Source organism: Euwallacea similis, chromosome 7 (genome assembly GCF_039881205.1).
Source record: "Euwallacea similis isolate ESF13 chromosome 7, ESF131.1, whole genome shotgun sequence".
NCBI classification, from domain to species: domain Eukaryota; kingdom Metazoa; phylum Arthropoda; class Insecta; order Coleoptera; family Curculionidae; genus Euwallacea; species Euwallacea similis.
The window spans coordinates 4425998-4438904 of record NC_089615.1 but is presented as its reverse complement, the minus strand read 5'-3'; the positions used below and the strand labels follow the sequence as shown (position 1 = coordinate 4438904).

The window sequence follows — 12907 nt, the reverse complement described above, 5'->3', positions numbered from 1 at the left end:
TTTCGAAATACTTAATAGACGCTTTCTTAAAAATAGTTCAACCTTTTCCCCGTCGTAGGAGTGCCACAGAGACCATTTATCATTTGACTAGCTATTTCAGCAATTACAGTCGCCCAAAGATACTCGGGTAACAACAATCGGTATGTTTGCTATGTTTGCAATTAAATGGGCTCCCATACATTGGTTCGGCACGGAATGTCTCGGCTCAGCACAACGGGATCATTAGAGTCATCTATAGCGTAGTCAGATATCTCAGATTATGGCCGCTCAATTGAAGTGCATAACATCAGTTTTTTAGTAAAATTCACTGCGAATTTCTCGCTCTTTTTCCACTTTCGAGTTTCGATGGTGTCGACCAAGCTTTAAGCTTGAACGAAAGGCAGGTATGTGACTTCCGCAATTTACAGAGGCACCAGACTGTATTAGTTCACATGCATGTAGTTTTAAAGGTTCATTTTAAGCATTCCTGTCAAATTTATTTATAAATGTAATATTTTAATCTTATGATATCAGGTTTAAAAATATTATGTAATGCTACCGACAACTAGTAATACTCAACCTCACTTTTGGAATATTGTACATATCTCTATTAAATCCTTAACATCTTCTATATCCCCTCTACTTATACTACGCCATAAATCAGTTCTTTACAGTTCATATAAAAAGGTAAACTTAAAACGCATATTCCAATAACGATCGCCCAATTAATCTACGCCAATCTCCTTGAAAGTCCCGTAGTAGCCCAGAATCTCGTCGTTCTTCAGCTGTGAAGCCCTCAGCGATTCATCTGTGGTCATGTGTTGAATTGCGTCAAATCTGGGCTTCATTTCTTCGAAACATTTCATTAACATTGCTAGAAACGAATTGATAATATTATTACATTTTCTGTCCTATACCGATTCACAAACTGTTAATTTCATCTCTACTGCTTCCTTTTCCTCCGATATCGGTCGGTAGGAGGGACTGTCCAAATTTTAACAGGATGTTGGAGGTACCTTGATCTATGTGAACCTAAAGTTAAATGAGATGGAAGTCTTTTTACCGTCCCAATCAAAAGGTCCAAAAAAGAAAGGTAATTATTGTTGAGTTAATTAGGATTGGAGGTGAAAATCGCATGTTGATTTTTCTAGGTAAAAAGTTAATCGCGAGAAAATTTTTCTCAATGTGTATTACTGTGGTTCCAGTTATTTTATAGCAGAACGAGAGGAGAGTAAAATTTTGTAAAAATTATTGTTTTTCTTCCTTTAGCCTCACATAGAAATAAGTAGTAGAAATAAGATCTAACCTGAACATCAAAAGCATCACCTGGTGTTGAACTATTTATCCTGTTTAAGTGGTTTACTGGGGTCTAAATTCGATCCTATCAGGCCTAAGTTGAATTCTCCCGTTAGTTTATGCCACTTTAAATGGCCTTTTCAGTATTAATAAGATGGCAGCAGTTGGAGAATTTCGATGAAAAGTAGCCTGAAAGCTCGGCAGATGCAATTAATTCCCTAGCTATTAACTAAATAGGTGTAGGTACTCTAGAATCTTTGAAACTTCTGCAGAGTGTTTTTTTTAAGTAAGCCATAGGGATTTCAATGCACCGGATTTTGCTTTTTCCTCAAATAAGCCACAGGAAAATGAGCAAACAAAAAATCGACAAGAACTATTTCGTTTAATTGGATAACTGCAACGAAGGGAAAAGATCGGACATCGGAAAAATGATTTCCATCTCCGATCTGAAGTAACACCTGACGGCGATTCCAGAATGGGAGCCGGGTGAAGAGCGGGAAAGGTGTTGGGTGGGTATTCCCTATAATCCTTGAGGCGAATCCCACACTTGAAGCTCGAATAACACCGGCAGCACTGATGGCCCCCGGTTGATGCTTAATGCAATCACCTCATCCACTATAAAAAAAGGGAAGGTTAGAAATAAAGGGTAATCATGAAAACAACCGTACACTGTTTTCAAAATACAGGGTGTCTCAAAGAAAAACGGGCGAAGCCATAACTCAGTTATTAACGAACGGATTTTGATGAATTAAAAACCAAATAAAATGATATTTTTCAGACTGCAAAGTAACGTTAATGTTGATTTTTTAACTCAACTTTTTCTGCTTCAGAAGTCAACTTCAGAATTTCCAATATAACTCCATATTTTTTTCAATATTTTTTGATAGAAAGTACTTTTCTGAATTTAAGGATGAATAACAAGTTGACATTAAAACAATTTTTAACTAAAAAAAAATTAAAATTTATACAATATGAGTTATATAACCATCTGTATCATCATGAGGCCATCTGCGTTATTCTGTGATTATCTGCATTTCATTCCATCTCATTCTATTGTATCATCTTGTACAGAGACGCCTGGCGTCGTGGACAAGTGTCACCCATATGATACCCCAAGAGAAGGGACAGGATAAAGGCGCCTTTAGCGATTAGAATCATATCATTCTTTCTCATAATTTTCTGTGATCAGGTATGCTGAAAATGTGATTATTGTAAATTAATTCGTTGGTGCAATAAAAATAGTTATTAGTTATAATTATCAAATGTCAATTTCAGTTGAAATTATTTAAAAATGAATAGTGAATTTACAGATCTGCTTGAAGCATATTTCCAAAGCAATAAGAACTCCGGTGAAGCGATATGTTTTTATTCCGCCCGTTTTTCTAATTGAGAAGTACCTAATCGTAATAAATTTAAACGTTTAGAAGACAACTTACGCCACTACGGATCTTTTAAAAAGCCGAAAAAATCATTGCAAGACTTCGATGAAAATCTAGAACTTAACGTATTGCTTAGTGTTGAAGAGAATCCAAAAACATCAGAAAGAGATTTTGCTAATGTTTGAGAATTGCTAAGGCTTTGAACTCGTCCAAAGATAAAGTTCAAAGAATTTTGAAGAAATACCATCCTTACACTTCTGAAACAGTACAGCATTTGGTAGTCAATGATCCTAATCGACGAATTCAATTCTGCAATCATTTCCTTAACTATCTGCAAGCTGATCCACTCTTCTAGGCAAAAACTATTTGGTCCTACGAATGCACTTTCAACAACAATCGAATTTTCAATAGAAATATTTATCGACATTGGAGCCAAGAAAATCTTTCGCACGTTTTTTTGAGACGCGCTGTATTAGGATGGTCTGGGTCTTTTTTAATTCAATCCAAATGTATCGTTTTCAGGAAATCGTCACATGTTCGTGGTCATATAAACAACATGTGACAACGAAGGCATTATTTAAATGCAACAATTTTTACTATGTACGTGATTGAATGGCTTTGCGGCAGTCTTTTTCCCGACAATGTGCGCTATTAATAATTTACGTATTTTAAAATTATATTTAAGAATGTATTTGACAATTCATCTCCAAGTCTAATCAATCAACAATACTAGCTTTCTTCGCGGGATTAAGTATCAATATTCGAGATAATAATTTAGGGTTAGTCTAGACTTGTTTGAGTCACAAGTAATCAAATGGGAGTAAAGGTGGAGGTTAAAATGTAAATCCCACATTACCATATGCCTTAATTACAAATGAATACACAACATATATACCGTACCCTCTGTTGAACTTTGCTAGGCAATAAAGGTAAAATAACATTATTCATCATGGTTTCAGCAAACGGATTTGAGTTGACTATATGCGCTGATGCAATTCTGTACGAATACACTTTCTGCAAACATTAAAATCAAAGTTTCGCTGAAATCAAATTAATGTTGAAAGTTACCTGAAAATAAACCACAAACTTCTTTATAACCAGCGGGCTAAATTTGGGTATGTGACCCATTTTGACCCCATTGCAATCAAAAATTACATGCATATTATTATTCTTGTCCTTGTGGGTCAAAAGTTCCATCATATGGGTCAACTGAATAAAAAAGCGCTCGTGGGAAAAGTCTTCAGGCCCACGAATTCGGTTGAAACCCATATACATTATTCGTTCGTTTTTCTCTGTTAGCTTCGGTAGGGGGAAACAGTAGCTGTCCATTGTAACTAATTTAATACAGGACTTAAATGGAAAGATTTAAAACCTACGTAATTTCAGTTTGAAATTTCATTTCTGGGGAAAGAGGATGAACAGTAAAGATTTCAGGCATAAGTCCTCTAATGGTGTAATACATGTCGATCCTAACTTTAGCCTTTTCGATGCTGAATTTGCTCACAGTCAAGAAGTAAATTAAAGCGTTGGTATCTAAAATGAAGGGGAATCACTCGAGGATTATAGAATGGAAATCCGGATAAATGCTATCGTACATAAGTTGTTTGGTAAATAAGTAAAAGTTTTAGCCGAGTTACTAACCTATCGTTAAGCGTTTTATGAAACGCGAGTCATAGCAGTTATTATGCGATATGGCCTCATATTAATCTTTGATAATACTGTGTGTTTCAAAACTATGGGATCAAACTTCTAGGGATTGTGCAGTGCAATAATAGAAGACATCTGAGTATAAGCACCCGTGCCCGCAAATGTCTCCCTAAGGCGCTAAAGCCTTATGATGCTTTAAGACAGTTATGTGCAAACATGTGTTTTATTGAGTTTTAGTACGTTTTATTTGAATTTGTTTGTACACAATAACACTACAGAAATTGTTCAAAATGTCGTCCTTGAACTTGAATGCACCTGTGAAATACTTTTTGCTAAATATTTATCTTAGCCAAGACTGATAACAGAAATTATCTGTTCAAGCGCACTAGTACATATTTGGATCGTCAGTTCGGACAACACTGGACGGCAGAGATGGTCCAGTTTCATGGCCACCTAGGTCATCCGATTTAACACTTTTAGATTTCTTTCTGTGGCGATATGTAAAGTGTCCCATTCATAAAACGTCAATGAAAACAGACCTGATTGTGCGGCATTTGAATTCATTGAAAACAATTTTTAAATTTTTAGCCACGTCCGCAGAAATCATGTCCGTTGTTTAAACAGGTGGAATGAAGTTCAAGGACGACTTTTTGAACGATTACTGTAGTGTTATTTTGTATAAATAAATTAAAATGAAACGTAAGAATTTTAAAAAGAAGATTACAGGAAAAAAATAGAGCAAAATGATAATTTTTGTTTCAATTTATTATTATATTTCGTTTTTTTTAAGATTTCGAAAAAATGTTATATAAAAATATTGCTTAATTTTTTGAGGTCTACGTTGTGTTAAAGGGAAAACCTCTACTTATGTTACACCCTGTATAACTGGAAAAAATTAGAATAATTAGTTCTAGAACAGAATTTGACTTAAAGGTTTCTGACCAGTCCGACCTGAGGTTCAAGGAAGCAAATACAGGTTCTATGTTCTATACTCCATGAGTCATGTGTCAGTTATTAGATTAAGACAGGTTTAGGGTCATTTCAGATAATCACCGACAAGGAGTAATTTAATATTTAATCAATAATATTAAAGCTTATTGCGGTTTCAGAGTAAATGATATTCTTCCTTACCCTGTATAGGTAAGCGAACTTACACGAGTTTACCGAGCAATTGAATGTGAAAAATTTGGTGCTCCATATTTTGATAAAAATATGCTTGATTAAATATGATAAACTCATACTCATTCATGCATATACATAAGAGATGGTTCTATGCACATATACGCGGTGGATAATCCATATTCGAAATTGTATATTTCATGATCATGCACTATATATTATTTTGCTATGCGAGTTACTGTTGTTGTGTTTAAATAATTTTTAGACTGAATATCAACTGTAACTTTAATTGAAAATATTTAAAACTTAACTTGAAACTCTTTGAAATTCAAATTCCATGTTCACTTTCATTAAATCTCATTTGTGTAATATAACTAAATGCTTGCAGATTGGAAACAATGCTGAATGGAGCCGATTATTCGGGCTTCCATTATGTTTAATATTTACCGTCCATTGTTTATTTAGACAACTATTTATTTTAAAGACAAGGAAAATTACCATCACATTTGTGAATTTACTCACTTGGCACTTCAGGCAAGTGCTTCTGCGACCCGATCCATTTTTTCAGCAGCGCGGTGCTCGCATCTAAATCAATTTTCTCCTTCTTAAACTCTTCGAAGACCCTTTCATAATATTGCTCTTCATTCTTATCGAAGTAAAAGAAATCCATTGCAGAAGCCATTGTTGAAATATCCGCGCACAAGTTTGATTGGGATTTGATGATTCTGAAATAGAGTTTTTTACGTTCAAATTTAAACTCTACATGCAGCTGTAAGTAGTTGAACACTCATTGCGTGGTCGGTTTAATTCACTTCTCTATGCTTAAATGGTGGACAATACACACTTGCGTTTTTATATACATCCCACTCATATTAACTCTACGAGAATCACTAATCAGATAATTGCTATTTGTAATGCATTCAGCGAGTACGGAGAAGGGTCATTCTTATACGTAAGCTCAGCTTAATGATCATACATTATCATTTGGTATCTGATGAGACTCAAGAAATTGGTAAAAAGTTTTTAATTGAACACGTTTTATTACTTTTACATAAATATCATCATAAATTTTAAATAATAAATTATTGTAATTATGATAATTTCATTGAAGTTTTAGATAATTTGTTGTAGAATATATTATTTTTAAGTGGATGTGACTAAGATCCTGTTCAAAGTAATATTTATTAGCAACATGTTTCTGTTAAAATTACTCATTTTTTCGCAAAAAAGGAATCTTATCCGATTAATATTAGAAGATAATATTTAAATTGTGATCGATATCTGTTTGTGTCTTATTTACCTACGTTTATGCAATTTACCGATTTTCATGCGTAAAACATCTTTTATTTTGATATACTACATGTTTCACAGACTAGCAGACATAGACACACCTCGATAAGGAATGTTGACTAACATTAGCAGATTAAGGACTTGAACTATAGGGCCAGCCTGCTAAACATGCCTATGCAGGTCACTGAAATAAGGCAATAAAGATACGTGACTAGAAATTTTCCAACTTGATGCATTTTTGACTTAAAATTAGAAGCATCCGAGGGCAAACATCGTTGATATATTTATATACAGGGAGGCTAATTACATTATTTTGTATCACTGGCTATGGAATGAAAATATCCAGTGGTGCAAATATAGTGAATCACCATATAAACCCGTATAAGTATCCTATTTAAACTCAATGGATAAAATCTTAATAAAGCTCAATGATGAAATATGTCTTCGATTTAGATTTTCTTCATTTGCTGAATGTTTTCTTATCTAACCTAAGCTGAGGATTCAAGAGGCTGCATTACCCTTTCTGAAGAACGCAAGGTATACTCAAGATTTATTAAAGAAATATTAAATCTATGGCAACATTTGAAATAAGAATAACTATAAATTTAAGTCGTGTTACTTTGCGATCATATTCTCTTACAATGAGTACACAGATGTGGATCTCAATAATTTTAAAAAAATGTTTAAGTTCCTATGAATTCATGATAACCTGTCGTTGTTCCTACTCCGACCATTTACACCGCTGGCAATTAGCTTCAAATGGAAACATAGGTAAAGTCTGCGATGAGACCAACATGAATGGGGTTTTACTTGAACAGAACGTTGGACCTATCGGCTGAACATCTAAAGCATGATTAATTAATCCAGGTTTATCCTCTCTTAGATGAGGATTAAAGGAATGTAAAAGAGTATAGGATGGACTGGAAATATCTTAGCGATCTCTTAACATGCCATAATTTGTTGCATTAGTTTCTAACCTAACAGGGAATTTTTCTTTTATTCAGCTCTAAATTCTGAGCCGCGTTTCTTATTTCATGAGTTTCACGGGAAAATCACTGAATCAGAGGATCTGATCTAAAAAAAATACGGACGTCTTCATGCGACAACGCAAAGGAACTGAATGAATGACAATTCAGAGAATCAATTTTGAATACTAAAGTGATGCTAACGACGTGTTTTGGTTTCGTCGGTATGTACCGGTTGTCTGCATACGCCGGAAAACCTGGTACATGGGACGTTCAAATAGGAAGGGACATTAGCTGTCTACTAGAAGCAGTTCCTCAGACAGTAATGTGAAAAAATAATATTCTAGCTTCGAAAGTGGGGGCTAAGTGGAGTAATCAAAAAGTGTCAGTTTTAAAGATGCGATGGATGCGGATTTTTGAAAAATTGATTTATTTTTTCTGAGTTTTAAGACCGTTGACGAGAAAAAAACCAAATAATTTTTTTATTCGTTACTGAAAATTTCTAGCTACACTACTGATTTATTTTTTAACTATGTCCCGAGTCTAACAAATAAATTTACAATATAACTAAAAATGACACTTTGTAAAAGTTCGAAATATGCATCAGTGTCTTCTCAATTCTTTGTTACTTACCTCGTTATCAAATGACCCACTAGTTTGAAATTTTATTATCTAAACAAATATACATTCGATGGAAAATACCCGGAGCATCTTTATCACTAATGAATTCAAGATAAATGGTTTTTAAACACTTTTTTCTAACTTTTAAAAGGAATTCACAATATCTAAGATAGAAGTATATCTAATTTGGTATTAAAAAATAATACAAATATAAACATATGGACTTACAAAACTTTGTTGTGCTTTCGGAGTTCAATCAAAAGAAAATAAGCAGGAAACATGTCGGGTATTAGGTTTTAGTGCACTAAAGTCATCCGAATCAAAATTAGTTTATATAACTTCCCAACAAAAATATTTGAACTGTTTTTCAACGATATTTTCCAAATTAAAGTTATCAATATTACGTTAATTTGGCGATTTATTTTTATCAAATGGGAACGTTCATACCATCACAAAATTGGCCTCATCGGTTGTTTTATATGGAAAACCGTAATAATCGGTCAAATATAGAACTTTTTTGAATTATTGACGAAAATACCGTTAAAAAATAATTATCTTTTTAAATAATGGGTTGTTTTTATATGAAATTGGTGTTGTCAAATGTTGATTACATATAAGTGCCTAACAAAAAAAAATCAATACGCTACAATTTTTCGGTATTTTTAAGGCGTTTTGTCTCAAGGTTTTGCCTTGACCTAGGCCTGTTAAATGCTATAGTTTATACTAATATTAAAAGATACTCCAGAATGAGAATATTTCTATGCCTACGCACTTTTCTTAGCACAAACAGGTAAATCAATGAAACGATTATTACAAATTTCGACAATTGTAATAATTACGGCGAAGACCATAAAAAAATGCTTGATCTTAATTCATGAAAACTTAATACGAGTATCAATTGAGGACAAGGGCAAAGCAAACCTGAACTTAATGTACATACAACTAATGGAAAAACAATTTCTCTACTTAATAAGTGGTGAAACCCCAAATTTAATAACTGAAGAAGTTTAGTTTATTGAATAAAACAAAGGTATAAGCAGAGGCAAATAATAGGTCAGTTATCGCACTTGGTATCGAAAGAAAACACTTAGATTTCAGAAGTGTGTATGGAAATTAACTATACCGCCATATGAAGAAAGTGTAAAATGAAGAATAAACAAGTTTAATAAATTGAAAGAAGCAGTCGGAAATAAACAGCAAATAAATGGTTGATAAATGAAGAAATGTTTTTATAATTTATATCAGGTCAATTGTCCATTGAATTGATGTACCTAAATGGGCTATACATAGCCAAATAAACTTTGAATTATTTATACTATAGACAATACATTTCCTGTTTTTTTTACCATTCAATTTAATGTGTGTGAATAAGAGGTGAAAGCTTGTTGGGCATTTTTCTCTATGCACGCTAAATGGATGCTAAGAAAAATATAAGGAGTTAAAACTTGAAAGTTTTTATCCCTTCCTCTTTACGGTTTTTCCAATTTTCGAGATATTTAGCTCAAATTTGGGATATTTTTAAAATATTTTTTCTAAGAGTCCACCTCACCGGGCTTTATGAGCCCGAACTAACCGAAAATTTGTATTTCTCAGCAATTTTATTATGTATTGGAATTTTTGCATATCACTTTTGAGATATTTTCTAGTAGTATAAGTAGTAGTAGTAAAGCGGAGGGCCGGCACCCTGCGATTACGTCTTTTTTGCTCCTCAATATACCTCTCTTGCGTTTATGTGTTTTATATTATAGCTTTAATATAATATTTCAACTCTTATCATCAAATGCGACCAAATTAACTGTGAAAGAATCAAAAACATGCAATTCCAGTGCCATTCATAGTTGCAATCTTTAGACTAGTAAAACTCAAGATGCACCATCGTAAATGGTACGATAATTCAAGAGTTATACTTGAATGCTAATTAACTTCGATGAATTCCTTGATTTTCCCAAAGAGATTTGACTGACGCTTATCTACAAATTATTGGGAAAGGACTGAAGAAAAGGGTATTAAACATTCAGGTGCCCGAAGAGCTGAATTTACTTTGCGTGCAACTACTGGTGTACGTTTTCTGGAATGCATACTGAATTAAACACGAATCGCAAATGGTTCCCAATGCGCATTTTATCTTTCAATACATACTCGACCAATGCGAATTACGTGGGTACTTAGATGATTTTAGAGCTACATATGCAACCCTTAAACATAAAGGCTTAATTCGAAACTAATCCGCCTTTTTGTACAGGTTAATTCTTATATAACTAATGTCTGTATATTTGACGTTTTTATTTAATTAATGAATGTTATGGCGTGGGATATTTAAAATAAAGAAAGAAAAGTATTAATCGTGGAAGAAAAATGGGCATACTGCGTGGGAGGAAATGGTCAAGTTTTATGCTCCTCTCCATTATTCGAGACAAAAAACACTAAAACCGAATTAACTACTAATTTGAATTTGTTAAAAGGCGTAAACCGGGATAGATACGCATCTCGTAAAGTGGACAATTTCTGAATGCGCGTTTTACAATGCGTTTTGGGAAAATATTAACGTGGTTTACATACAGAGAAAAAATATATTTTCTCATTGCTATATACAGGGTCCGGTAACAGGACTGATCTGTTTTGAAAAGCTTGCCATGGAAAAAGAAATGAAGTCATGTTTATCAAAGTGCCACTTTTTGGGTTCTGTCAATTTAACACTTAAGTGTGTTATGGCTAATTGGGAAATAAACCAACGCATTTTTGCCGTAAACTATTTTATTACTATGCGATTTGTAGTAGAGACATAAAGGTGATTCGGCAATGAATTTCATGTGTCACGCCGCAGACATATTCCAACAAGAAACGAGATTTTAAGATGGGTAAGATGTCTTGAAGAAATAGGCAGCGTCGTATCAAAGTTCCTACGTGGTACTCATGAAATCGTACTCTAGAACACATTGAAAGAACCAGGCATTTAGTTTAGCGAAGTCCATTGGGTCCATGGGCATGCCATTGTGTTGCATATTTCGAATCGAAATTAAGACGTATTTTGCGCGAAGACTTACACTATCGCCCATTTAAAATGCAGATTGTTCATACATGGAGTGACCTTGATGAGGAAGCCCGTTTACGTTTCTGCACACCAATGTTAGAAATGTGAAATTACGATCGAAATGTCCTTAATGGACTTATCATGTCGGACGAAGCTCATTTTCACTTAACTGGACACGTTAACAAACAAAATTTTATGAGAACTTGTTGGGCACATGACAATCCAAGAGAGTTGCATAAATGACCTCTTTTCATGACCAAAAAGTGGCAATATGGTGTGGAGTATTCGTTTTTGGCATAATCGGACCATACTTTTTTAAGAAAAACAACCACACGGCTTCCGTCAGTACAGACCGATATGTTATGATGTTGAACACATATGCGAATTTAAACTTTAAAGAAGGGGGTAAAATATTATATTACAAAATGGTGTCACCGCTCATACCAATAGGCGAAGTTTAACTGTTTAACGACAAATGTCCCCACGTCGCCTTATTTCACGTTTGGATGACGTTCCATGGCCGTCAAGATCGCCGGATCTGATTTCACCAGATTCTTTTCTTTGGGGTTATTTAAAAACAAAACTATACACTACTCGTACTCAGATAATAGAAGACTTAAAAGATCGGATTAGGGAAGCGGTAAACGGAATTGATCAAGATTTGCTTCAGAACATGTTAGGAAACTTTAGGAACAGACTGCAAATGTGCGTCAATGAGCACAGCGGACATCTTAGGAACATAATTTAGAAACGTTAAGAGATTGCCAACAATAAAGCCCATGTTTCAGTACCGGTTGTTTGAACCGCTACATTTATTTTCTCACAGCAAGCATTTTAAAGTAGTTCAATTCTGTTGCCGGACCCTGTATTTATTATCATTCTTAAGTTCGTTATTTTATGCAATAGTTAAGGTTTAAAAAATAAAATTGTTAAAAATTTTTTTTCGCATCCTAAAGTGTGTAAAAATTCTATATACATATAGTATATTGTTCGATGAATGACGAAAATAGCATTTTTTGTTAGTCGGTATCATTTTCGAGGCGGCATTGGCTCATTTGGTACCGTTCTCGATCTACAGAAAATTATTTTTGATACTATAGTATACTATACTTTTTCTTCGATCATGCATAAATCCAACGGTAATTGAACGATTAAACAGCTGAGTTATTATTGACATTGCCAAATGCATCCGCACATATTGCACTTTGATAGCGAATGATTTTGGCATAGACAGCCAAGTATACACCAAATCAACAAAGCAGGGTAATATTCAATTCAATTGCTAAATAATTAGAGCTCCATTGTATTGTCGTTTTACTCGACGCCTATCCAACAGACAGGGATAGGTTATAAAACATTCAGTTTCTGTCATCTGTTATTCTGCTTCATGGCATGATTCATTGTCATCGGATACAAATTTTAGAAATAGACTCTTCGTATACTTCCAATAATATTCCCATGAATGGCGGGCCACGTTCGCTCGTCGCTGTCAAACTTTCAACTCTAGAGATAAAGTTACCGTCATGAATATCCTCTTTATAGAGAAGAAAACGATGTTTTCGATTAGGGTAAAGTATGAA

At 34.0% G+C, this 12907-nt stretch overlaps 1 protein-coding gene across 1 annotated transcript; it reads right to left on the bottom strand.

The window, feature by feature from the left end:
- Window positions 1-557: 557 nt before the first annotated feature.
- On the bottom strand, window positions 558-6227 carry LOC136409908 (retinol-binding protein pinta-like). The gene is made up of 6 exons (XM_066391761.1): window positions 5943-6227; window positions 4031-4187; window positions 3723-3975; window positions 3555-3668; window positions 909-1011; window positions 558-853 (listed from the first exon to the last, which is right to left on the bottom strand). Exons 1-6 carry the CDS (start codon window positions 6100-6102, stop codon window positions 705-707), a joined length of 936 nt encoding a protein of 311 aa, XP_066247858.1. The 5' UTR covers window positions 6103-6227; the 3' UTR covers window positions 558-704.
- Between the last annotated feature and the right edge of the window lie 6680 nt (window positions 6228-12907).

Excerpts from the sequence above, each read along its gene's own strand:
- LOC136409908 (XM_066391761.1), bottom strand. The coding sequence starts at position 6,102 with ATGGCTTCTGCAATGGATTTCTTTTACTTCGATAAGAATGAAGAGCAA. Across the intron at positions 4,188-5,942 it reads GCACTTGCCTGAAGTGCCAA|ATACCAACGCTTTAATTTAC; the intron begins GTGAGTAAATTC and ends CCTTCATTTTAG. Across the intron at positions 3,669-3,722 it reads AGTTTGTGGTTTATTTTCAG|AAAGTGTATTCGTACAGAAT; the intron begins GTAACTTTCAAC and ends TAATGTTTGCAG.